At 40.5% G+C, this 26,930-nt stretch overlaps 2 protein-coding genes across 2 annotated transcripts; both read right to left on the minus strand.

Annotated features, from left to right (window-relative positions):
* Nucleotides 1-850: 850 nt before the first annotated feature.
* LOC311004782 (olfactory receptor 6N2-like) lies at nt 851-1,780 on the minus strand (the record flags this gene model as incomplete). The annotated part of the gene is made up of 1 exon (XM_083996951.1): nt 851-1,780. One exon carries the CDS (start codon nt 1,778-1,780, stop codon nt 851-853), a length of 930 nt encoding a protein of 309 aa, XP_083853077.1.
* An 11,992-nt stretch (nt 1,781-13,772) lies between these two features.
* On the minus strand, nt 13,773-16,660 carry LOC311004639 (frizzled-7-like). The gene is made up of 2 exons (XM_083996791.1): nt 14,444-16,660; nt 13,773-14,344 (listed from the first exon to the last, which is right to left on the minus strand). The coding sequence occupies exon 1, from the start codon at nt 16,209-16,211 to the stop codon at nt 14,508-14,510; it is 1,704 nt and encodes a 567-aa protein (XP_083852917.1). The 5' UTR covers nt 16,212-16,660; the 3' UTR covers nt 13,773-14,344; nt 14,444-14,507.
* Between the last annotated feature and the right edge of the window lie 10,270 nt (nt 16,661-26,930).

Raw genomic sequence — 26,930 nt, forward strand, 5'->3', positions numbered from 1 at the left:
CCTGTGAAAGTCACTATAACGGCCACTCGTAACTTCCGACCCGTGAACTCGTACCAGATCGAACTGGTACAACTTCACAGGTCGGAAAAACACGAGTTAAGAGTTGCCTTGAACGCACCATAACGTCTTGTCAGTTAGCAGCCCCCGCCCTCATCCCTACGTCACCACATTCAGGCGCATCCCTTGGCTGCACCAGACTGGCTCTGGCTGCACAAACAGCCCTGCATGCCGTTCTCTCTCCTCATTGGATAAAACTTGTAGGATACGAGGAAAGTTTTCTCCTCGGCTCAGAGCAGAGCAGAGTGCCTGACAGACCCGTGTTTCAGTCCAAACACTCTATGTAAGTGATTGCTGTCGGAAGATAGAACTATTTAAGACTTATATTAACACAAAAATATCGCTTACTTCTGCTTTAAAGACTAAAGTTTAGCTCCTTTGAGATTAAAAAAACTCAACAACAACAACCATAAAATTAACACAATACCATTTTTAAAGGAAAAATACAACCAAATATTTAACTGAATGGACAAATGACACCCAGCATCTGAGCAAAGTTATATATTTTATTCATGTATGGCACATGTCTTTTCAGAACATTTTTAGTTGTCCAAAAATGACATGGCTAAAGATTTGCAATATGTGACAAATATACAAAATGTACAGTCATTTGATGTTATTTTTATTTCAACATTTCATCACATAATTTGCATTGGAGTATTAGAATTCATTTCATTCTGTATTATGAGAACATTTATCATGCAACACTCTTACAGTCAGGTTACTACTTGCAGAACATCTTGAATCTCTCCTCTCTCTTAGAGATATAGGCAGATATAGGCTTTCAAACTGATCATTGCTTATTCCTTGATAACATCCTTAAAGTGTGTCTTCTGATTTCAGGTAACTTGAGTCCATACACAATGGGATTCAGAGCTGGAGGAATGACAACGAACTCCAGTGGTAAAATCACAGCTACAACTGGGTTTATCTCTTCAAGATTATACCGGCTTAAGGCAATATCACAGAATCCTGTGATGGAGTAAATCACAAATGAAACTATGTGAGGCAGACAGCTCTGTAATACTTTGCCTTTGAATTCTGCTGATTTCCTCCAGCATACAGCAACTATTCGTAAATAGGTGTAGAGGACGTAAAAGAGGGGAAGGAAAACTGTGGCTATGGTCAAAAGCATACCGACTGCATTATTGACAGCAGTGGTCACACATGATAATTTTACAATATTCCAGTTGGCACAAAACACTTTTGGTATCTCATTGCCACATAAGGGAAGCCTGGCCGACAGGGAAATGCATGCAGTAAGACAAAAACTTGGAAAAGCCCAAGCAATAACTGCCAAGTTCATAACAGTTTTACGGTTCATCTTTCTGTGATAATGCAGAGAATGACAAACAGCCACATATCGATCATAAGCCATGATGCCGAGAATGGTCAGTTCACAGGAAGCATAGGTGTAAATGACATAGAGCTGAGTGAAACAAGCAGGACGAGAGATTAAATGAGTGTCAGACAGAAGGTCCATGAGGAACCTGGGGAAGAAACCAGTCGAACCATACAGAGAGTTGAAAGACAAAAATGCAATAAACATATACATGGGCTCATGTAGAGCTCTTTCTCGTGATATCACCACTATGATGACAAGATTAGCAGAGACAATGAAGCTGTAGAGCAACAGGCAAAACACAAAGGCTGGATAGCGGTAGTGTCCAATGTTCATGAACATGGTGAGGTTAAAGTAAAAGGGGAAAGTGTTGTTTTCCATCCCACTCACACTCAACCAGAGGCAAAGGCTTCACTCGTTTGGTCTTTATTTTAAGATGAACTCTCATTCCTGACAGCATCTGCAAGAAGGAAGGCTTACACTGTTGTGTGATACATTACAAATAAAAAAAACTTAAATACAAGCATTGAGACAATAATATGTTATATGTTGGTCATATAGTCATACAGTCTTACTCTACTTACCAGACTAGGTGTTTGTCACCTTGAGGTACGCACTACATTTTGCTCTTAGTTCGAGCTGTAGATGCCACAGCTTTGGAGGAGGTAACACAGTTTTATCTTGTCTGACTCATGATGCCGTGACTGTTTTCAGGAGATCGCTGACTATTATTTCATCATCATCGATTACATAACCCTTCTCTGGTGTTCGGGTCACCAGTGACCCGTTTCCAGGTTTTAAATGCATAAATTTGTTTAGTATCAAGGCTTTTTGACTTTGTCCGGAACCTCAATTTAAACAAAATAAAACAAAAAAATCAAAATTCTAAAATGCTCTGGTTAAAATTATGACATTTGTGGTGTTAGGGTCAATTTTGACCCGGTTATAACAATAAGAACAATAATGAGAGTTCAAACTGAAATCATAAGTGCAAATCAACCTTTTCATGGTTAAGGAAGCCTAACAACGTAACCAAGAGATGAGAAACAAATGGGTTTTCACTGTGTTTTACAGCTAATTTAAGACTCGGGTCAAAACTGACCCTAACACCATAGATGGTAGCGGAAAGCTGACAAGAGGAAGGTTCAATTGAAGCCAAGGGGTATACTGACAAAAAAGGCCCAGTGAGGCTGCTAAGGAGCCTGGTTGAGATGTTGACAATGACAAGCAACTTATAATATAAACTCCCAGAAATACAGAAGCTTGAGACATGTTAAATCAACTCTTTGGACATTGCAGCCTTTGGTGACACTGTGCCAACTGCAGTACACACACGGCTGTAATGATAAAAAAAATAATAATAATATAATAGTTGGTCCAGCCAGGTAATTTTTTTAATAGACAAAATTAGGCAATTTTAAAGTGAAAGTTGCAAAGCCGTAGCACATACGGTTGATCTGTTATGAATTTATTTTCAACGTTTTGTAATTTAGATACATGCTGTAACACAACCATCAGGACTATTGTCTTGTGTTACTAGTTGACAACATCTGGCATTTGGATATGTCATCATTATCACCCTTGCTGGGACTTGAACCCACAACCTCTGGCATCAACAACCAGCTCCTAACTCACTGAGCTAATTGTCTGGAAGAGCGTCCTGGTGTGTGACTTCTCAAATAGACTCAGAGAGTCACCGGACAGGCAGCAGTTGGCAAAATCTCAGAAATACTGTTATCTAAACAAAAATCTGATAATACATAAACTGTATCTAGACAGCATGGAAATGTTGGTGATTTGTTTTTAGTGTTTTGCATCATAAGAGAAAATCTGATGTTTAAAAATGCCACTCTTGACGGCAGTTGTTCCCATGAGAGCAGAATTTAAAATGTATTGAGCAAGAATTGGATGGTATATGTTTACAGTCGTCATGCACTGTAGGCTCAATTTTTGATAAATCAAAAATCTGTGTGGATTGTGCTCTCCAGCAAGTTTGGTGTCAATTGCGCAAAAATTGTGGGAGGAGTTTTACAGATTTTGAAAAAAAGTGTTGGACTTAATCATTTGTAATGAGTTTAAGTGGAGAAAAGTTTCAGTAGTTTTGGGGCGACATTTTGGTGAAAGTTGCAAACGTTGGTTTGGTAAAAAATTTCAAAGTTTTTAAATTTAAACACTTATGTCCTTGGAGTTGAGTAAATCTGGCATGGGGTTGAACATTTCTGTGAATTTTTTTCACTGATTATGCATGGGAAGTAGGACTTCCTCAGAAGAAGAAAGAAAGAAGAAGAACATTGAGGAAAACAATGGGGTCCTGGCAGCTGATACTGCCCGGCCCCTAATAAATAATAGTTTCTGTGTTTTTTTGGTTTGCATAACGAGCTGGCCCATTGAGGCTGAACAATATGAAAAGATAATATCACATGAATGCTGTGTACGTATTCATTTCAGTTTTTTGTCATTCAGTAAGTTAATGGACCTGCAGGGACCTGTCCCCTGTGTAAGTCCTTCAAAACAACAATGACAGTCCCCTCTGAGACATTCATTTCTGACAGCTTTGTTCTCAAGTCAACAGTGTCAAATGATAACAACATCACTAATAAACATGATACTGTGAGTCAGTTAGACCACTGGTGAAGCATTTGTTTGCAGGCTATCACATGAGGCCAGTGTACATGACCCTTAGATCATAATATAGCATAAGATAGCTGGATGTAGCCAACACTGTTCCCTGCGACTGAGGCAAACCAGGGCAGCTCAAGCTGGCCATCAGCTCGAGCTTTAGCTACTAGTTTCTAGGTAGCTAGTAACCAGCTTGAGCTGGCTTGTTCAAATAGTGAGGACGACTTCAGCTCTATTTTAAAATGTTATCAATATTTCCTGCATCCTTTGTGCAGGTTTCTCCTGAAAATCACCTTCAGGAGAAAACTGAAGGGCAGTTTTTGATTGGTACATTATCAGTGATTGCCAAATTCCCCAAAACTGGCGTGTAATATTTTTTTCTCCTCTAAAATAAAAGTTTCTGCTATAGAGGGTTCAGAAAGATCCAAGAGCCATGTGCATGACTGAAGGTTAAAGCAGAAGTATGTAAGTGGACTGTTTGTGTTAATATAAGTCTTAAATAGTTATATCTTCCGACGGCAATTACTTATATAGAGTGTTTGGTCTGAAACACGGGTCTGTCAGTCACTCTGCTCTGCTGTAAGCCGAGGAGAAAACTTTCCTTGTATCCTACAACCTTTATCCAATGAGGAGAGAGAACGACATAAAGGGGCAGAACTATCCCTTTAATGCACCTTTCATGGTGAAGCTGCGCTATCCATAACATAGAATAAAATAATGCCTGAAATCAGTCATTTATATAATTTTGTGTCTGAATTTGTGTCCAACAAGGCTGAACTTTATGAAATTTGATTTTGCATCCATTGTATCCAGTGATTGTCCACAGCAATACAGTTTTTTTTTTTTTTTTTTTTTTTTTTAAAGAAATGTTACACTCTATCAGTGGTATTACAGAGCCAAAATATTTTGTTTATTTATTCAAATTTGTTTGTCTCATCATCCACATTGAACCAAAATTGTATTTGGTGTTGTAGAGCAACTCAACAGATTCTCTATTCTGACTGGGTGAAGCTGCAGACAGACAGTCAATCATACTAAACCCATGTTTTATTTGATGCTGCAAAGAAATCTGAGTTTAGGGTTTAAATTATACAAGCTGTATATTTAGAGCAGTGGACGAACTCATGCAGCCTATATTTAAACTAAACCGGTTATCATGAATTAGAAAAGGCAAACATTTTGTTTTGGCCTGACTTTTTTTTTTTTAAACCAAACATGAAGTTTTTTGAAAGGCTGGATGTGTATAGCAGATATCCAATGCTCCTAACCCCCACAGAAGCATGGAGACACTGGTCTCAGAGCATCAACAATAAATTGATGTCCTGGGGATACAAAGGTGTAGTGGACTAATGACCCTGAGGCTTAATCATCATGCTTATTCTGTAACGGATGAGTATTGCATCAGCTTAGTATCCATCAATAACATGTGAATCTCATGTGTGCTGACTGAACACGTCAGACTGTCCCAGAGGAAATGTGTTGGTCGATGTCCCTCAGTGTCTCAGGCCATTAAGCCAGGTTAAACTTTCAGGAAAGTTTTTGTGTGTCACTTGGAAACTGAATGGAAAAAAGATTGATACCGTACATTGTAATCAGTAGGCATCATGCTGTTACACTAAATATTATGTTACTATTTAAGCCATGTTTAATTAGTCCATGATTGAATCTACACAAGGAAAAGAGTCATCTTACATCTACATTCTCCAAAGGACTGTACTTAGCATTTCTTTAAAAATACAGTTGAGTGTACTCAGCAAAGACGTGTTTTGGAGCTTAACCCATTATAGAGAGTAGAAGTCAGAATGTCTCTGCTGCTTTTTCCTTCCTTCACTTTTTATTCTGCCCCTCATACTCTAAAATCCCCCACTGAAGCCCTAGAAGACAGGCATTTTCTTTTCCATGATCATTTTGTTGTTGTCCTTTTCGACTTCATAGAAAAAGAAATTGTCTTCCAATTTTTTTTCCTTTTTGACTTGCCTTTTTGAAGACAAATAATCATGGCTAATTAAAATGCTTTCATAGCCATGAAATGGCTATAAACAGTAATGTTACATAACTTAATAACACACAGTTTATGAACCTTGTGTCACTGCACAGGGAACTTAAAAATCAGTTTAAGGGAAACGTGAAGGCCCTCAGTCTGATTTGGACAGGGGTAGTGGTACTCTTTGGGCTCACTATGGTCAGTATGACAAAAGGAAACACTTTGCAGAAAACTCCTGCGAGGCAGCCAGGTATAAAACAAATCACTTGCCTTTCAGAGTGGCAGTCGAAAGGAGATTTTACTTATCCAAAAAAACTAGTGCAGAAAATCATGGCAAACAGCACCGTGAATATTGTATTAACAATCTGATACCTGATGGTCAGATTGACCTGGTCTATACTTTGAAGAAGACTTGAAGGTTAGGTCATAGATTTTTCCACAAAACACTGAAGGACCTTCTGTGTTGAAAATGGTGCTTCTGATGACGGTGTAGCTACTCTACTGACTGATTTAATTGTCCTGCATATTTATGGTACCCCGCCCACATAGACTGAGGCCCCGTCCAGACGAATCCGTTTTTTTCGAATCCGGATAAATACTTTATCGGATTGGCCTCGCGTCCACACGGATCCGGCGTTTTCAGGGGGTGAAAACGGTATTTTTTGAAAACAGGTCCCAGAGTGGGAAAATTTGAAAACGCCGCCCCAGCGTTTTCGTCTGGACGGCCAATACGGCTTTTTTCAGAAACGATGATGTCATGCCCCCCGCCGCTCTACCTGTAACCTGAGACACACACACACACACACACACACACACACCGCTGCAGCAGCAGCTGCACACTGACAGTCTATGCACGTAACAACAACAACGGCCGACTAACGTCGCGTCGCTCAGACGCTGCGGCTGAATCACGTCTGTTTAATCATCACTGATCATCATATTTACTCTGACACGACTCCCTGTCAACATTTAATCCCATGTTTGAGTTTGAATACAGCGGGGGACTTCTTCTATTGAATTACAGCGGGGACGTCCCGTCTTCTTCAGCTGTCTTATGTGTGACAGGCAGTGCTACAGCGACACACACGCTCCACACACACGCCTGCAGTATGTAGGTACTACAGCGTTTTGGGTCGTTTTCAGGTGATCGTGTGGACGCAGATATTTTTGAAAACGATGCCGTGTTTACGGAGATTTTTTTCAAAACGATTAAGAAAAAGATCAGATTCGGTGAAGCCGCGTATTCGTCTGGACGGGGCCTTATAGGACACTATTCAGTAACAATGATCAGGATTTCAAAGATTTAAAAGATTAAAAATCAAAACGTTTCAGAGCATTCAACTGCCTTCTCTAAATGGATATGATGATCTCTGTCCTAACATTATAATTTGCAATGTCATGTCAGTCAAAATGAACTATAGGCCTACTTATGAATGCTGAATCATTCCCTATAAAACTAATAGCCCTCATCATTGCTTGAGTCATTACATACAAAATTGTTGAACTAGTTGTCAAAATCTGTCAAAGTAATTTTAAATGTTGGGAGAACCACTGTAAATTCAGTTATTCAAACATTTTAGGGAGAACAGGTATGTAGGCTATAGTATTGGACAGTAATTCAGCACTAAACAATCTGCACTGCACTACTGTCATTGTGTCAGGCATTAAGCTTACAGTGGGACAAGAACTTTTTACATTTTACATTTAGACTTACAGCTTTACTACAGTACAGATTTACTGTATTGTAGTGTATTACAGCAACCTACTTACAGTAAAGATTTGCCATATTTACAGTATGGTACTGTGTTACAGTATTTTACAAGTGGGAAGCACTTTGACAGTATTGTATACTACAGTAATATGGGTTGATGCAGTATATGTACTGTACATTACTGTAATTTTACTCTGCACCACATAGGATTGCAAGACAACATCACAGAGGTGATGTTCTCCCAAACAGATAGAGGGTTGGGAAAATCAGTCAAGAGTTAGAGTGAGCATTACACCAAATCACTTTTTCCCCTATTCTTGTGGAATTATAGAGCAAAGAGGATTAAACAACAGACAGAAGAAGACATGATTTGTGTGTTGAACTAAGTTGCAGCAGCTGAACAAACCAGTAGGCCTATTTGTATTTCCAGGTGATGCCAGGAGAGGTCAGTTTTTCTCCACTGTGTTGTTACACCTATACAGTCTTCAAATGAGAGCCAATGGTGTGGTCTATCCTAAAGATCTTCCTAAATTTGTCAAATTAAAAACAAAAAACCTGTTGGTGCCGTGGTTCAGTGACTGTGAATAAGCAAACTAATCAGTAAAAGCATTGGAGGTCATCATGGTGTTTCTTCACTTCACTTCACTTCTTCACTTTTATTTTATCACGACCACATAAGTGGTATGGAGCACAAACAAACATTTGACAATACAAATAATCAGACATAGCAAGCAGGCAGTGGAGCTGTACATACTTTGTACACACATCTCTGGCCAAAACAAAACAAAAAGTATCACTTAAACAGAGGAAGGCCACGCTTCATAAAGGCACCTAACTTATAAATAACTTTTGTTTTATCCGCCTGTAAATTACAAAGTTGATAAATGCTTTCTGACATCCTTTTATCTAGTGTGCAACAGGTGTGATTTGTATGATATGATTTTATCACCACTAACAGTGGTATTACAGCTGTGCACTTCTGGTTTGATTTAAGAAAAAGAAAAAAAGCTGTTTGTAATCTCTAACGTGATGCGTTTTTACTGTTTTATCAGGATTTCTGATCCAGTTATTTCTGTCAAAATACACAAATAATGGAGAAAACTGTTCAATAATTGATTATTGATATCTAAAAGACAGCATTTTCTACTGTAATTTTCTGGTTTTGCTGTGAACAAGTTGATGATCAGGCAATTATCACTGCAGTACTCATTTACCACAGCAGGTGGTGCTGTGGTAAAGTGGATCAGGGGTGAAGATGGAGCCTTGGTACTGGTAGGCCTACAGTCTGAAGGATTTCCATTAATAGAGACATGGTCTTGTTTTTACAACGTCATTTTTTTTTAAACATATATAATGGGTGCTGTTGACATGATTTAAATATCAGTGCTCTGCCTCTGTAAAATGAATGTAAGAGTCCTGTTGTAAGTCCTGCTCTGCTGACAACAATAGAGGATTGTCCTCTCGTTGGCACTTGTGTGCTTGTGTGTATGTCTGTAGAGGACGCCATCGACTCACAAACTAGTTCAGTGTGTTCAGACATTACAAAGACATTTTCTTTATGGTGACAAACATGAGGGCTGTTGTCAGAATAACAACAACAGACAGGCACTGACTGCTCTCCACACACGTCATTCTCATTCTGCAGTGATGTGTGAAGATTTGGTCATGTCATGGATATTTAGGTTAAAATGTGTCACTGATATTTGACATGATATTTCAAACACAGAAAGTTATTTCATTCTATCAACCATGTGGGCCATTTACCTAACCTAACCTGTATGTTTTTGGACTGTGGGAAAAGGAGAAGCCTACCTATGCAGGCAGGAGAGAAAGTCCACACAAAGAGGCCCCAGCTATCCACTAGTGTCATGCTGAATTTTAAATCCTAAATTAATGTAGCCTATTACTTATTCAGGAGGAGATACACTTCTAATGTTCTTTCTAAAAAGATGACTGTCTTTGTATCCTGTCTTTGTTCAAACAGGGGGGTTGTAAGTCATCCACAACAGCTGGGACACCCGTAGGAAGTGTTATGATTCAGGTGTAACAGGCATCAATTACTTTCATAGCTAAAAGACAGAAGTAAGCCTGTTGTTTGATTTTTCAGTTTTTGGTGGCCTAAGCATCTTTGTTGTGGACAGTTTGCTGCTCATTTGTAGCATTTCATGTTTTTTCACTGGACTTGAACTGCTCCAAGGACTTTGTGCTTAGGATTTAGGGGAATCTATTTCTTATGTTTTCAGTTGTCTACAACCCCCTAAATATAGTTTGTAATAGAATGTAAATGCAGAAAAGCTGTCAAGTTAGGATAGTCAAAATACAACTGGCCAAGCTGGCTCTCCACAAAGGGTCACTAAGAAATGAAAAACTTTACATTTAAATTCAAAGTTACTCAAAGTTATATCCTACTATGGAAATTGCATACCACCATTAAGTTATTTGAGAGAGTGATACAAACCTACTTGCCTTGGTTCCTTATGGTATAGAATACACATTACTGTTTCAAAAGGATTTCAACATAAAAGTTTTAAAGTGGTCATTTTGTAAATGGTCACTTCACATGATATTGCACAAGAGGGACATCACCTGACAAAATCTGTTTGTATTTCTGATGAAAATGAAAATGTTTTGAATTTTGTTTATAAAACACTCTCCAGCCATATAGAGCTGGAAATTAATTTAAATATTTTTAGATATAAAGGGTTTGGAAAAATTATGGCAAGTAGCTTATAACAGTTTCTTCATACACTGTGGTGTCTTTTTGTAAACATACATTTTAAGAGAAATAATTGTACTGAAAATGTAGGCATTGTGTCATTGACCAATAAGCATCAAGAACAATTTACTGTAGCCACATTTACCTACAATAACCTGCTGATGTGGGTTTAAAGCAGCATCACTATACAAAACAGTGGACTGTCAGAATTGTGTTGCTCACCCATTGGCCACATTCCCTGCTTCACTCTGTCACAATATTGCCTGTGTATGACGCTGAGGTCTTGACAATCATGTGTCCTAACAATGCAGGACACATGACTGTCGAGACATTAGCAGTGATTGTTGAGACATGATTGTTTGGACTGTTGGTATTTTTACTGGCATGCCCTGACATAATGCAAGTAAAGGTAATAAAGCCTCAATTTGGTTTAGGTGTTGAAAACAGGGGCAACCTTAAGTTTGATATGCAGAAACCCGGCTTAAACTCAACAACAAATACCACACGTACACTGACAAAACATTACAAACCTTATCTGTTTTATTCAAACTGTACACGTACAACAGACTTATCTTGATAAAAAACGAGTAAAAAAAAGACAAAAATGAGTATCCCCATAAATACAATATGCCTTTAAAAAACAGAGTCTGTGTTTATTTGGTAGGTTGCATATGCTCTGATAAAAATACACACAAACACACTCATATTCCTTCTGAAAACAACACAAACCGATCCGTCTGGTATCATTGACAGTGGAAGATCTCACCTCACAAAATATTTCTGCCTTGTTTAGTAAAAGCACAACGGATGAGTCGCCTGGAGTGCTCAATCCTATGCTAATTTTAACCAGGGTCTGAGGTATGTAGTACATTCACATGAAATGTGACATTTCTTGTATACAAACTGTCAACACTAGATGAAGATTTGTACATAGTGTCTCTAGCATCAGCATGTGCGGATTTACAACACAGCTTCAGACATTAATAGTGAGTAGAGTACCAGGTCTGTTATACTTTTGTGAGTTAAGTTCATCATTTACATCATTGTGTGATGCATGTACAGAAAATGCGCTAAATAACAAGAGACAAAAAATGCTGGCACATCATATCCTGCCTCACAGAGTCATGGTCAAAACATGGTTTTCTGCTCAGAGAAATTAACTGATGTTCTCACTGAGCTCAACTGACTAGTGTGTTACATTTCACAGTGGATTATCAATGAGATTCAATTATTGCTAGTTACTTTTTCCCCTCATTTGACAAATTGTCTTGAGTTCAGAAAGTTCAAAAACTACAATAAATGAAGGCCCACGGTCTTTCGGGTTGTTATTTTAATGATAAGAGCATTTACTCGACACTTTTGCTTTGAAGATGTTTTCTATGGACTAGTTGAGGTCATGTGAATGTAATTTCACAGCTCTAATAGCCTGTTATATCATCTCAATGGATTCTGTCCCATTTAAACACTCCACCTCTGCAAAAGTCAGTCTCTGCTGCTCTTCCTCTAATTAAAAAAATATTCCCACATGTTCATGACCTTTGACTTCCCTCTTAGTGTTTCTATGATCTAGAACATTAAACACAAGGCTGGTTTCTAGATAGAGATAAAATAAATGCTGTGTCACTGCATTTTAAAGGCTGTGTGTAACGTAGACACTAAAATATGATTTAACACAACCTCTAAAAAAACTTGCTTTCAGTGAAATTATACGGGAGTAAGGCAGATTCAACAACAGTGAGTAGAAAACAGGTGTGAATGTGTACAGTCATCTTTAACCAGGATAAAATAACAGTAAAAATCCTGAGCAACCATTTCCCCGATCACGGATTAAATCCGGATCCTTGAAACGGTGCTTTGGATGTCTTAAAAGCTTAAAAAGTCTTTCTGATGGGAGATCCAACAGTTAAGAGACCACACACAGAGACAAACAATGAGCTGTTGTGTCTCCATTACAGAGTGGAGGCCCTTGAATGTGTATACGTGTGTGTGTGTGTGTGTGTGTGTGTGTGTGTGTGTGTGTGTGTGTGTGTGTGTGTGTGTGTGTGTGTGTGTGTGTGTGTGTGTGGTCTCTAAAACTGTCAGATCCAGGGTGTCCTGTAGTGGAGTCAGTCATTTTTTAACACTTGTGACCTTTACGTAGTTGTGCAAACCAATATGTTACTTCATTCACCTTCGGAGTGAACATTCAACGCAGGAGCAAATCATCATCCGTCTGAAAAATTACAAAAGTTAAAGTTTTTTTTTAAAAAAAGGGAGAAAAATGTAGGGTGAAGTCAGGTAAAATGGGCCACTTTTTGGTAAACGATTAATAAGACCATCAAAAACGCTATGCATGAAATCCATTGATATTTTTAAAAATCGACATAGGTCTCTTAAATGTTTCTGTGTGAAAAAAAAATTAAAAAGTATAATTATTTTGGAATTATGAGAGTTAAAGTATCGGGATATTCCCTCTCGAGGTACGATGAAGGTTCAGGTAAAATGGGCCAGCCGTTCAGTTAAATTGGGCCAAGAGAGAACAACACAGTAATTTTAGCAGAAATCATTTAAATTTTAATAATTAATTGACACTACTACTAAACTACAACACTAAACTTAACATTAACAGTGAATACATAAGAGGTTGAAGACATTTTTTAATCTTAAAATGCATTTTAAAATTACATGATCATGTTGTTGCTATGCTCTTTGTTAACTGACTATGTTATAGGCTCTTTTACTGTGTGTGTATGTGTGTGTGTGGCATTATAGATGCCATTTTTTCCCCCACAGTGCTAATGGCACCATGAGTGGCACTGACCAACCTTGGATATATATCTAACTTTGAACATGTTTTGCACCCTCAATTTCTGTGTAACTTCAGTGTAAGACTGTGTTTTGTATGTGGCCCATTTTAGCTGAAATGCATGGCTCAATTTACCATGATGCATTAAGGTAAATTGAGCCACCCACAAAAAATGCATTTAAATTAAAAATAAGTAAGCTTAGCAAGAATTTTGCATTCTATCCAATGGGGGGAATCACAATGTGTATTATAAATCACATTTTTTATTGTAGATCTGTTTTTTTACGGAGTTATCAACCTTATCAGTTTCAAGTGAAATTTGTTTGCCAGGCCACTTTTCGCACACTTCTCCTCAGCAGGCTGGATATAAAGCATTGTCCCACCCACAACAGCAACCAGAGACCACTCAAATCAATTGTTTTTTTTCAAGTACAGTTGTAGCAACAATTTGAAATCATTTACAGCCATTGCCTGTTAAAACTTAAAAAGCTAGGAGGCTCAAACCTTAACTGGCTCATTTTACCTGATGGCCCAATTTACCTGATGTCACCCTATAATTTCTGGGCAGCCACTTGGCACATAATGGCAGAGTTGATGCATCATTCCTCAGATTATAACAGGTGAGATTGTACTCTGCAATATTTAACACAGCATTAAAGCATTTCAGTCTTGAGCTAAAGGCAGAGTAACTTAAAATGTACATGTGTAGTCTGAGTTTCCCTATTTAAAGAAATCCCAGTCATACGGTGTGGCTGCTGCAGGGATCAAACCGATGACCATTCTGGACATGGACAGAGACACCCATCAGTCTTTTCTGGTATGGTGTTGTCCACAGAGAAACTCTCACCAGAGTAGAAAAGAGGTACATTCAAATCGTAATATGAAAGATATAAGCAATAGTAAGTAGGGAGTTTCATATTAAAAGTAACTTCACCAGTCTTTAAAACAGACGTTACAGTCCAGGGACCAATAGCCTGTGTCCATTTTCACCAGGTTATAATCCAAAAGATGCAAGAGCCAGGAGTGTAAGCTGTATGGTGGTAACAAAAACAAAAGAGGACAAAAAAAAAGACGTGTGGAAAATTCGTCCAACTTAGAATGTGAATCAAAGTTTGGTTGTGTCCAAAAATCTGAAAACACAAAATATATCAATACATGTCCAAGGTGGCATGCGTTCTTTGTTGTTGTTTCTTCTGTTTTGTATTTTTTGTTAAAGAAAGCTATGTGACCTCTTGTTCGTGGTTGTTAAATCAAAGCCTCCGCAGCTTTTTTTGTAACTTCTTCCTCCAGCTTTTACACCGTCGTCTCCCCGTGGTTACCGTTGCTAAGGCGCTTGTAGAACCTCCGCCATGACTGCAGCGTCTTCCCGGACCAGACCCAGAAGCCGGAGGTGATCCCGACTATCATAGTCATCAGGTATTTAATCATGAACACGGTGAAGTCCGGAGTCATGGGGGCGAAGTTGTGGACCGGACAGGGGACGGCGAAGCGCTTGCAGGTCTGCATGTGCCAGGTCCGCTCCCAGTGCTCCCTGAAGGCCTGCTCGTAGAAGTAACAGGCGATCACTATGGTGGCCGGGACCGTGTAGAGCACGCTGAACACGCCGATCCGCACCATCAGCTTCTCCAGCTTCTCCGTCTTGGTGCCGTCGTGCTTCATGATCGTGCGGATCCGGAACAGGGACACGAAGCCGGCCAGTAAGAAGGACGTGCCGATGAACAGGTAGACGAAGAGCGGGGCCAGGACGAAGCCGCGCAGGGCGTCCACGTTGAAGATGCCGACGAAACACACCCCGGTCAGGACGTCGCCGTCCACCTGGCCCATGGCGAGGATGGTGATGGTTTTGATGGCCGGGACAGCCCACGCGGCCAGGTGGAAGTACTGAGAGTTGGCTTCGATCGCCTCATGGCCCCATTTCATCCCGGCCGAGAGGAACCAAGTCAGGGACAAAATCACCCACCAGATGGAGCTGGCCATGCCAAAGAAGTACAGCACCATGAAGAGGATGGTGCAGCCCTCCTTTTTAGTCCCCTGGGCCACGGTCCTGTAGCCCTCATCCTTGAATTTATCCACACAAACTACTTTATCCTCCAGGAAAAAGCCGGCAGCGTAGGCCACGGCCACCATGAAGTAACAGCCGGACAGGAAGATGATGGGCCTCTCTGGGTATCTAAACCGCCTCATGTCCACTAAGTAGGTGAGCACTGTGAATAAGGTGCTCACGCAACACAAGATGGACCAGATGCCAACCCACAGCCGGCCGAATTTCACCTCATCCTCGCGGAAATACATTATTCCAGTCGGTCTGGTGGGCTCACACGGAGCCCCGCAGTCTTTGACCCCCATAAACCTGTAGCCCAGATAGGTAGGCACCTCCAGCTGCAGGGGGCAGGAGAACTGGTGGTACTGGTTGTGCTGGGGCGTGCGCTGGTTCGGTCGGCCCATGTTTGGGGGGAGGGTAGGGTCGGGTGCAAAGGGGGTCGACGAAGAGGCCGGGCTGCCGGGTTCGGACGTGTTCTGGCCCACGCAGATGTCACCGGCTCCGTGGACGGGGAAAGCCTCGCAGCGGAGCCGCTCCGGCCACTGGAAGCCGAATTTATTCATCAGGGCTTCACATCCCTGCCGTGCTCGTTCACACAGGGACCGACAAGGGGGGATGGCCTGCTCCAGGACGGTGCAGACCGGAGCATACATGGAGCAGAGGAAGAACTTCAGGTCCGCCGAGCACTGGACCTTCACCAGCGGGTAAAACTGGTGCACCTCGAGCCCGGCGTCCTCCTGGTTCGTGTGGCCCAGGAGGTTCGGCATGATGGTCTGGTTGTAGGCGATGTCGGTGCAAAGCGGAATGGAGATAGGCTGGCAAAAGCCGTGTTCTGGGATGGATATTCCACTCTCACTGTTGTAATGTTGAGCAGAAGTAGGTGAGAAGGCCAGCCCGCACACCAGCCACATGATCCGCAGAAAAACGGAGCCAGTGGTGGACCTGGCCGCCGCCATAGTTGAGGAGGAGGGGGGAGGGAAGGAAAAACTTTGATCCAAGTAGGGCGACTTAAAAACAGCTGAAAAGCGACGGAAATCAACACCAACTGTCCCGATATTTAGCTTGCAGTCCAATATATTCGAGTCTAAATACCTGTAGTCGACTTTTTCTCGTGTTTCATGAAGATAAATCCAAGTAAAACGTTCGTCGTGTCATGACTTCTTGATGGTCTTTGTAAGTGACTCCAAGCAGTCCACTCTCATTCCCAATTCGGTGGAAATAACACTTTCAGTCCCCTTTTCTCGGAATAATGCAAACCCCACTTAATCCGACGCGTCGAACAATTTAGCGTTGTAACTTTGGCGAAACACTAAAACATTTAAACCGCGAAAAGGCTCATATTTCCATCGTTTTTTCGAATTGACTTCATGCGGCGCGTCGGTTCACATGCTGAGCATTTGGAAGTCCAGAGGCTCGCTCTCCTCACTCCGTGCAGATTCCACCGGTTTCTAGGCGCCCCCTCCATTCACAAGACACCCCACCTCCCCACGGACAGAGCGCAGGGCGCCTTGAAACCGATGCCGCGTCTCAGCCAATCCCAGCGTTTGTTTTCCTACAGAACTCGCTCTTGATTGGCTTTTAGCCCCCATCGAAGGAAAATATGTTACAGTAATTACATTACGCCAGAGATTTTACAAACATAATTATTTTTTCTGTCCAAGTTTTAATAAATATATTCTTCATCTAGAACACTTAAAAATTCACACTTAAAAAAAATATTTTCTTGCATTTTTTGAAAAAGAAAATAAGCATGTAAATCCATTGGCCTAACACAGAAAAACTAGCAATTTCTCTTTCTTTCTTTTTTTTGCATTCACTTAACTCCTTTTACTTTATTGTGTCATCTTAACATTTTTAACAACCAAAATAGTGTGTTGACAGAAAAAAAAATCTTTATAGTGCAGGCTACAGCACAAAGCCCATGTTATTATGGAAACCACCTATTAATTAAAGCATTAATTAAAATGCAAAAAAGAGTCTCCTCTGAATTTGTTACATAAATAATTAAAAAAAATACAAGAAATAAAAAAATATAAGAAAAATAATTAATTTAAATTAAAAACTAATTCAGTCTGGTTATATCGGGCTACAAACACATTGAAGTCAGATTGTCCATCTTTGCAATGTTCATTAGTAGGCTATAGTGCCTGTGCAAATGGGTTTGTTGTTACAGAACAGCCGGATAAAGCACATTTTCTGTCACTTAAACCTTTACTATCTTATCATGTTTCATCCTTTACATAAGCAGCCACACCCTGTATGTTCCCTCTGTTAACAACAAAAAAACTTGTGCTTCGGTTTAGTTGGGATCTTTTCCCCATCTACACCATATTTAGAATACAGCCGTGAAGTTAAGTTCTCTCCAACTCCTCAAAGAAACTCTCCACACACACACTACTACTCATTTTATGCGGGACAGGTAAACACACTGTAGTGCAGTGAGTAAATCTTGAAACCCAAATGAATTCCATCATCTTAACCATGCAATCAAAGCAAGAAGCTGTTGCTGTTCAAAGGGTTTCACTGAAAACAATCAGATGCAGCTCCTGAACTGATCTGCATAATTGTGGGAATAAAGAGCACCAACAGTCAAAGCAGCAGTAATTCACACAGGCCACATAGTGTGGGAGGTGTAGGCGGTTCCTGGTGGTCTTGCTGCATTTGGTGTGTTTCTACCCTGAGTGGGATAAAGAGGGTGGGGGTAGTTTTGGGGGTGGGGGAAGGGACAGGAAGAAGAGAGAAGGTCAAAGAGGGCAGGGGGAAAGAGAGAAGGAGACAGAGCAGGAGAAGCTGAACCAAAAGAAGTGGGTAGAGTTCCCTGCTTCAAAATGGCCCACAAGGCGAGTCAGACTGAAATAGGTCAGTGTAGATTTCTGAACAAACAGAGAGATATCCATCTAGGAATTGCAAAATGTTATCGCTGTAGAGCTCAAAGATCTTTATGCTGCCTGTGACACAGATTACCACAGTGTTAAAAAGATAAGTGGGAAAATGGTCTTCTGCACGCCATCTTCCAGGACAGGGACTACTTTGTCTCATCCTGGAGCTCACAATATCGACACAACACATTCATTTCCCAAATGTATACCTACACATGCTTCCACTGAAGCAAATCATGCAAAAAAAATTAAAAGGAGAGTAAAAAGAACACACCAAACTAATTCTCAGGGCTCTGTTCTCTGGGCCCACTGGTCCAAACTAAACATGAAGAAGCAGCAATTAGTTACAGCGCTTCACTTTGCTGGAACAAGCCTTCAGAAGACGTAAGCCTGGCTCCATCTTCAAAACTGTTTAAAAGTCTTCTGTTCTCCACGGCGCTTGGCTAAAGCTCAAATACACTCATTATCCACCTTGTGTGTAGCCTACATGCTGAAGTCTTTTATTTTATTTCTCTTTTTAATATCATTTTACTGTGTCTTTTTGACATATTTGTTATTTGTCTTACTCATTATTTTACACACATTTAACAGCTTTTTGTGTATGAAATGGATTGTATCATCGGCACCAGGGTAACCTTACCATCTATCTACCCAGCCTACAGTAGATTTCTTATATAATCAAAGCATACTGACTTAAGTGTCAGTACACCCAACAATACACTGATTACAGAAAAGCAGATTGTATTGATGGCTAAAACAGGAGGAGGTTGGTCCAACATATTCAGAGTTACTTGTGAACAGGTTTTTCTCTTTTTTTAGACAAGCGTTTCCAGGATGCTAAATGGCCAGGCCTCATCAGGGCTTGGAGTTATTAAGAGAAACTGGGTGCTGTGGGGGTCAAATCCATGGCCTTGGTTTTAAGGTATGCTAAGGAACAGCATTAGCTGAATAACAGAAATGCTAATGTGTTTGCTGGACGCTTTAGACACTTTAATTATTAGCCTGACAGATGAATTAATTTCACTAGTCAATGTTGTTCGGTGCTGTCAGTGGATTATTGGTTTCACTAGCTGGGTTGAACACTGGTTTATAGATCCGATGTACAGCTGTGTAATAATTAAAGACACTGGCCATTAAAATTATTGACCAAGACTGTTGTTAGCATACTGTGATTTCCCCAGAGAGTATTGGTCAAACACCATCTGATCAGTGTCACAGTTCATAGACACCTGAATGTCCCACACTGACTGGTTTATCGCTCACATTTACTCTGTAAACACTGACACTTTTAAAGAAGCCTGCAGTACAGGAACAGATTTACAGGAAATACACAGCATGCCACTTTTTTGTTTTAATCTAAACATATGGTAAACCTATGTAACCTTTCAGCCAATATAAAGTTAACAAATGTATTTACCAAGTGTGATCCTGCTCGAAGAGGATCACCCAGCCTAACTGATGCCATCATGTAACACTCATCTTATCATATGACAGCAAACAAACAACAGTTCAACCTGGGTGGTTAACACAACTGTGCAGAAAATTTCAACAAGCTGCAACAGGGAGTCTCTGTGACAATTTGTGATTTACATGATTTATAGATTTGAACCTAAAAGCTTTGTAGAAAAAATGAAGGCTACAAACCACAAATCAGTCACCATCTTGAAGGACAAGTAATGGTCATTTGAATCAGTCATTCATGATAGTTTGATGATAAAACCTTTTCAAGAGAATGGCCGTAGTTTTCATTATCATGGATCCTGTGTGACCTCTACACACACACACAAACAGAGACACGAACATGTAAAGGCATATTTGCACAAATTGGTACAAAGTGGTTGTAGCAAGATTATCTCCATCCATCTCATTCACTCACTGAGGCTACGTTTACACTGAAACGATCTGAACAGAAAACGCAAAAGTGGCGTTGCGTTTTCACTATTTATTTCGCGTTTAGACGAGCGTTTTTGGGGAGGAAATACGCGTGCATACGGTGACGCAAAACTCAGTGTAATTCAATGTTGTATGCACACCAGGCGCGTAGGTGGCAGTGTGCCACGCAACACACAACACCACCAAGTCCGCACACCTGTGTACAACCAGAGAATTTCCCTCTTCCTCTTCTTCTTGATTTCCGGCAGGCTGTACGCCGGCCATCGTAATGCTGCCCTCCGTGCCCTCCACAGGTCATTGCAATCGGAGCAGACTTTTGCGTTTTCACCCTTTACGTGGGGACGCAACGGTGGAGCGTTTTTAAGATTTCCACTCTGGAGTGTGGTTTCACTTTTTGCATTTTCAAGCAACGAAAGGCACATCCGATTAAATATTTTGCCTTTTTCATCCGCGAGCATTGTCGTGTAAACAGGGCCTAGGCTACCTCTACTAGGTGTTCATTTTAAAATGCTGCTATTTTGCAAAGTTTTCATCTCCCACTTCCTATTCTGCCAATTTCAACCCTTGAAAACGGAGAGTTTATGAATCACTGCTAGCCCTTATTTAGATTTAAATGGGGCTGCAGGCCTTCAGTGAAGCCTTTGGACGTATATACCCACTGTTGCTCCCTGATCTGGCTACCAGTGGTGAAAATAACACGGGATAATGAAATAAAACTGTTACTGACCTTGCTGTCTTTGCTACCAGCCTCAACTGTCTTTTGCTATTTACAGCTTGCGCATGTCGATCGAGTGATACGGCACTGAAACGCTTGTCTAGACAGAGATAGTTTTTGTTTGAACACGCTGTTTTAAGATGAAAACGTCGTAATCTCACTCACTCACTCACTGACTGCTGTCCTGTGGTGTACATCACAGCAGTTAGTGTGCACACCAGGTCAAACTGACACACTTAATGTTTAACTGAAGCTGTTTGTTTGTGTGCGTGTGACTATGTTTGTGGATAGTGTCTGCAGTGGTCAAAGCAGATGGGGGCAGGCCAGCAGGTTTCCAGACAGGCAGTCAGTGTTTGGACTGTGGTCTGCTGCAGCTGGACATCTGCTGGGGAGAAGAAGAAAAAAAAGTTACACAAACAACAACTAGATTTACAGTAGACCAAGGTGAAATAAACACAACAAAAAAGATTCTGATGGTTTGGACTGTGCTTGCTCAGTTCGAATACAGCCAGCAGTGCGACCGCCATGCAAAGTATTTGAGCAACCGTGTGAAACCCAATGCTGAACAACTATTTAGATGTGGAGCTGAGGTGGAAAACACAAGCCTCTTAGTTTAGTCTGAGTAGGTTTTCCAATTTGAGGACAGCTCACAGGACATGTTGGCTTACCAAGTTGGTCTAACCAGCATGTTAAGTGTTTTTGAGAAGTGAGCTAAAGGTTAATACAGCATACTGTTTTTTTTTTCATGTTTTAACCTTTTATGTAGTTATGTGAATTTATAATGATTATTTTTAGACTTTATGTAGTTGCATTTGAACTTTATGCAAGGCAAGGCATCTTTATTTATATAGCGCATTTCATACCAAGGCAACTCAATGTGCTTCACATAAAGACACAAAAAAAGAAGCATAAGACAGAATAAAAACAAACAAAACACTAAAAACAGAGTTAGTAAAATAAAAGAAAATAGATAAAGTTTTAAGTTCTCAGCTATAAGCACGTGAAAAGAGAAATGTTTTTAACCTGGATTTAAAAGTGCCTACAGTTGGGGCTGATTTCAGTTCTTATCATCATTAATCTACATATAGCCTACTCTATATCCATCAACTGATAACATGTGCTTTGCATCACTATAGATCATTTTCAAAAGTATATGATATGCTTAGACTTGTGTACTGAAAGTCAACATTACAATAGCAAGATTGACTTGTGAGTGAGAGTCTCGGTGGCCAAGGGATTCGGTGCAATAAACATCATGGCTGGTTATACTGGTTTGTAAAGTTATGTTTTTCTTCTGACGTAGTGTAGATTTATATGATAAGTCTGCAGGTGTGATGCTGAAAAATCAATAAACATTTTGCAGGAGTTTCCTTGGCCTCGTCTCCACAAAATGACTATAAGCCGCTAAGCCTTATACAGTTACTCTTTAAACTGTTTACTGTGTAGTCAGCTGCACATACTTGCACCAGAATGCAAGTATGGGCGTAAGGTTGGGCATTTTGAAAACACTTTGATCTCCTCTGCTTTAACTCTGGCTACGTGAGATTAGTTAATGATGAGAGGCTGATGTTGATCATTGCAGCTTTAGAGCAGCTTCAACTGGTGCCAAAAGACAAATTCTATTTACCATACATTACTTCATTCAAACTATCTTTTGCCTATAGCTTACGTGTGTGTGTGGGGGGGGGGGTCTTGGGCTGGTATATATATGTAGCATTATAGAAGTATGTGTGAGAGAGACTGCACTGAGTGGGGGGAGGGGAGATCAACCTTAAGAAGTCAGTGGAGAGAGACAGAGAGCAGGAGAGAGAGAGAGCAGGATAGAGAGAGAGGGAGCAGGAGAGAGCAGGAGAGAGAGAGAGAGAGGAATGCAGGCAGCTGGTTTGTGTCTGTCAGTGCTACACAGAGAGCCTACAGTACTAGACTACTCATACATGCATGCACACACACACACATACACTTCCACACACATACACACACACACAGCACAGTGATGAAAGAACGATTTATTTGGACCAACAGAGTGTGTGTTCGGTCCGGTGGCAGGCAGCAGGAAGATCGCAGGCTGATGTCTCAACTACTTGGACAAAAACTCTATATGTGAGTGTGTTACTGGAAAAAAAAAAAAAAAGTTAATGCATCACACAAAAAAATGTTGGATGGAATGGAAATAAAACGCAGTCATATCAAATGAGGTCAGAGTTAGGAGGGTTGTTCTGCTTTTGACATATCAGTGGATTACTCAGAGTTATGAGATTAAGATAGTGGCGGTGTTTTTCATGTTTTAATTCACAAAATATTACAAGTATACAGATATTAAGATAATGGCAGGGTTTGTCATGGTTTAATTCTCTGTGCTTCAGCATATTGGATTTAGATTGAATCAGTGGCTATGGGGTTAAAGTTTTCTTTTTAGTTTTTATTGTACCTTATTGTACCTTTTACCTTTGTCTCTGTTCTGCAATTTCTTGTTACTTATCAACCGACATGTACGGCAATATTTCTACATCTGTGGTGTTGGTCAGGCTGATTTATCAGTCAGGCCCTTTGAGGCCATAAACAAAATGTTTGAAATACTATATAATATTAATACTTCAAAACAAAAGCATTAAGATGAATAAATGTATGCAATACAGAAGAGTGCAACTGTGAAATGTAAACTCGTATATACACCCCATGCCAGTTATTTAGGTACTGCTAGCTGAGGCCTGAGGGTATAAAACTGTCACCCAGCCTGCAGGTCTGTGATCTGTTACTGATACTGTCAGCCAGATGGCAGAGGGGTAAACAGTTTGTGTGCTGGGTGGCAAGATCATCATGCGGGCATTCCTCACGGACAACATGTGTGGTAAGTATTCTAAATGGCAGGGAGCACTCTGCCAACGGTCTACTGTGCTGTTCTCACCAATCTCCGGAGAGACTTGTGGTTGTGAGCGGAGAGCTGCCAAACCAGAGATGCAACCAGTCAGATGTTCCTCAGTGAAAGCTTGGGAGGGATATATCCAGGTCCAAACCAAACTTCTCCACTCTCCTGTGAAAGGAGTGAGCAGTTTTGAGCCACTGGTTTTGTGCACACAGTCCAGTAGAGGTCAGCCAGTAATGTTCACTGCACATCACTCTTCAAACCGTTGACCCCCTCAGCAGGGATGTGGCTACCTCCTGCAGGCTCCACTGGTTTGTTATCATATCTTAGCTCTTGTTGGTGTCCATCTCTCTCACTGTCAGTCACGATGTTACGAAGGAGGAGGTGGGGTTGCCAGTTGTCACTACCCAAGGTCTTTTTTAGTCAGGAAGTCAAGGACCTAGCTGAAGAGGAGGGTGTCAAGCCCCATAGTTCTCTCAGCTTAGACAAGATTTCACCATTAGTCAGTCTGTGGTATTTGCCTGGGGAGTGACTATACATTTATTCTGGTGAAGTGTAATTTATGCTCTTTGTGATGTAGCCTATTAGTGTCACTGTGACATGTTGCCCTCAGACATATGTCAGCCTATACACTCAAAGAAGTCATGGAGAGTTAATGTTGCCACTCAACACTGAACAGTCAGTAGACAGCTTTGGTTTGATCTGTTTGGTCCTTGTTTTCTAGGCTTGGAGCAGTGAACAAGGAAGATATGATCTGCTTTGCCAAAGGCAAGGCAGGGGAACAGCAGCAGCCCAGTGTGCATTCACTTCTAGGTAGGTATGTTAAAAGCCAGCGCTGTTGAAACTGAAAGCTGCCTCAACATGGGCATTCTCCAAACCATAGATACTATCATACAGTTCATCCATGGCGTTAGCTTTGTCTGCAAGTGGTGGAATGTAAACTATACAGCGCGAGCTGAACTCTTGAGGGAGGTAGAAGACGCCTGCTTTTGAAATGGTGAACTATTGAAGACTCTTCTACCTCCAGTTAGCTGATGTTAATACTGCTACATAGGAAACCATCTGGACCCCATCTTCAGTTAAATATCTAACAGAACTGTGTCTCGGCGGTAAACGTGGAATCTAGTTTTTCTGAAGTTCTGGATCAAGCAATGTTATATCATTTAGAAATCAATCCAAATGCTCACTTTCTCTCACTTGTCTGAGGACTGAGCCTTTGCCTGAAACAAACATGGAGGTGTACCGGTATACATTTTCGGTCCTCTGCACTAGTTTATATTGGTTAACAACCAATAAAAATTTGTAGCTGCAACATATTTTGAAAGTAAAAAGTGATTTAGTGTTTGTTTTTTAATTACCAATAGTTAAAATGGACAAAAGCAAAATAAAAATCCACACAAAACACATGAGCAGTCTGGGAAAAGGGTGGAAACTTATAATATTAGACTGCATTCAACTAGCAACAATACTGACGCTGTCCACTCAGATAGACTGATTGAACAGACTGAGTTAAGCAACATGTTAAATCTCTCTCTCGCTCTGTTTTCTGGACAACACACAATATTCTCTCATTTCCCCTCCCCCACAGCACACACACAGCACACAAAAGTCTTGGGGGTGATGTGCTAATTGATGCAAAATAGTGGAAGAGGTGAGGCCACAATGGCTGCCCCGCTAAGCTTTACACAGAGCTTTTTTTTCTCTTCTTTTTCTTTTTTTGGCTCGTATGGTTCGGTAAAGAAAACAGAGGAGGAGGAGGAGGAAAAGAAGGAAAAAATAAAGCAAGGGAACAGAAGGAGGAGGAAGGAAAAGTAGAGAAGGAAGAGGATTAGGAGGGGGGAGGCTCCCTATGGGCTTCAGGTCAGACACACAGCTGTGGTCATCACCTTTCACTGCAGGAGACCCCCCCCTCTCTCTCACACACACACACACACACACACACTGATCACACTGTGATCATCGCTCTCTGTAGGAGCTTGACCTGAGCCAGATGGTCACTGCTCCCTCTTTATGACCCTTTTTCTCTCATGTCCACACTAAGCCAGTGTTTTTCACACCTAAGAAACACTGCTTTTCTCTCCAGAGTGGATACTTTTTAAAACACTAGTCTTGCATTGCGGTGTGAACGAGGAAAACAATGCCACATCAATGATGTATCAATAACATGTCTTTACAGGGAAGTCTGTATTAAGAAGGCTAACTGCATTTACTTCAAGCTCTTTGTGATTGCTCATTTTGAGCAGTGGAGATCACACAGTGAAGGCTTGTGATTCGCTTTTCTCTAAGTTGATTCTGTAAAACAAATAAAACAAAAATTACTCTGCAGTGGAGCAGCTAAAACAGAGTAGGCAAAATTGTCCAGAATGTCATACTAGTGTGAGGCATCAAACTTCAACTTTGATGGATCTTTTAAAAACATTTGTGCAAAAACAATCACCACTACAAAGTGTATCTAATATAAATGAAATGCAGAGTAAAGTGGGTGCAAAATGTTGAAATCTATTCTCCTCCTTATGCAGATCAGCTGCCTCTCCATTTCCTCTGTGGCTCTGATGTGAATAATACTGTGCTATTTTGTCTAGGCCACTGTCTTTTAATCCTTGCTGTTTACCTGCCATTAATTAACCTCTTTACTTTCTAGGATACTAAGAAAGCACCACTAACTTTTTATCCCGTGATCTCCTAATCACATCTGTCAGCGGATTACCTGATTGTGGTGGTTAGTGTGTAGATTACATTTCTATCTTCTATTGAACATAGATGCTTTTTTCAGCTCCTCACTGCAAACTTATCTAATGCTTTTATGAGAGGGACACATGATACATTGCATTTATGTATTACACATGCATTATATAAAGAATGGACAGGGCCTAACTTTTAACAAAAGTCTGCAATAAACTAAATGTTTTTATTGCTGAAAGTAGAGAAAGTAATGATTCTTTTGATATACACATAATCAGTCTTTCAATGACACGTGGTTGAGCTGAGTTCACATAATCTTGTCATAATCATAGCATCATTTTGTTGAACCAAGCTTGATTTAGTGTTCCATGTAGCATGGCATAGTTGTATTCAGTGAACCCCACAAGTGAGTGATTTGAACATTTGTGGTCAGATCTAAATGAACCTGTAAACATCTGCCTAGTTTATACCGAAGCTTTTCTGTGTCTCCAATGCTGATATTTTAAAGACATTTTTGTTGTTTTTCATAAGGTCAAACTTACAACCAAGGGAACTAGGATGTGTGCTTGTGTGTATCTGTGTGTTTGTGCAAAGATCATGCCAAATTATCCAGTGCCTAAAGTATTTTTTATCAAGCTTCAAA

Source organism: Trachurus trachurus (genome assembly GCF_905171665.1).
Source record: "Trachurus trachurus genome assembly, chromosome: 21".
Taxonomy (NCBI): Eukaryota; Metazoa; Chordata; class Actinopteri; order Carangiformes; family Carangidae; genus Trachurus; species Trachurus trachurus.

Coding starts and splice junctions, on each gene's coding strand:
- LOC311004639 (XM_083996791.1), bottom strand. CDS start 16,211: ATGGCGGCGGCCAGGTCCACCACTGGCTCCGTTTTTCTGCGGATCATG.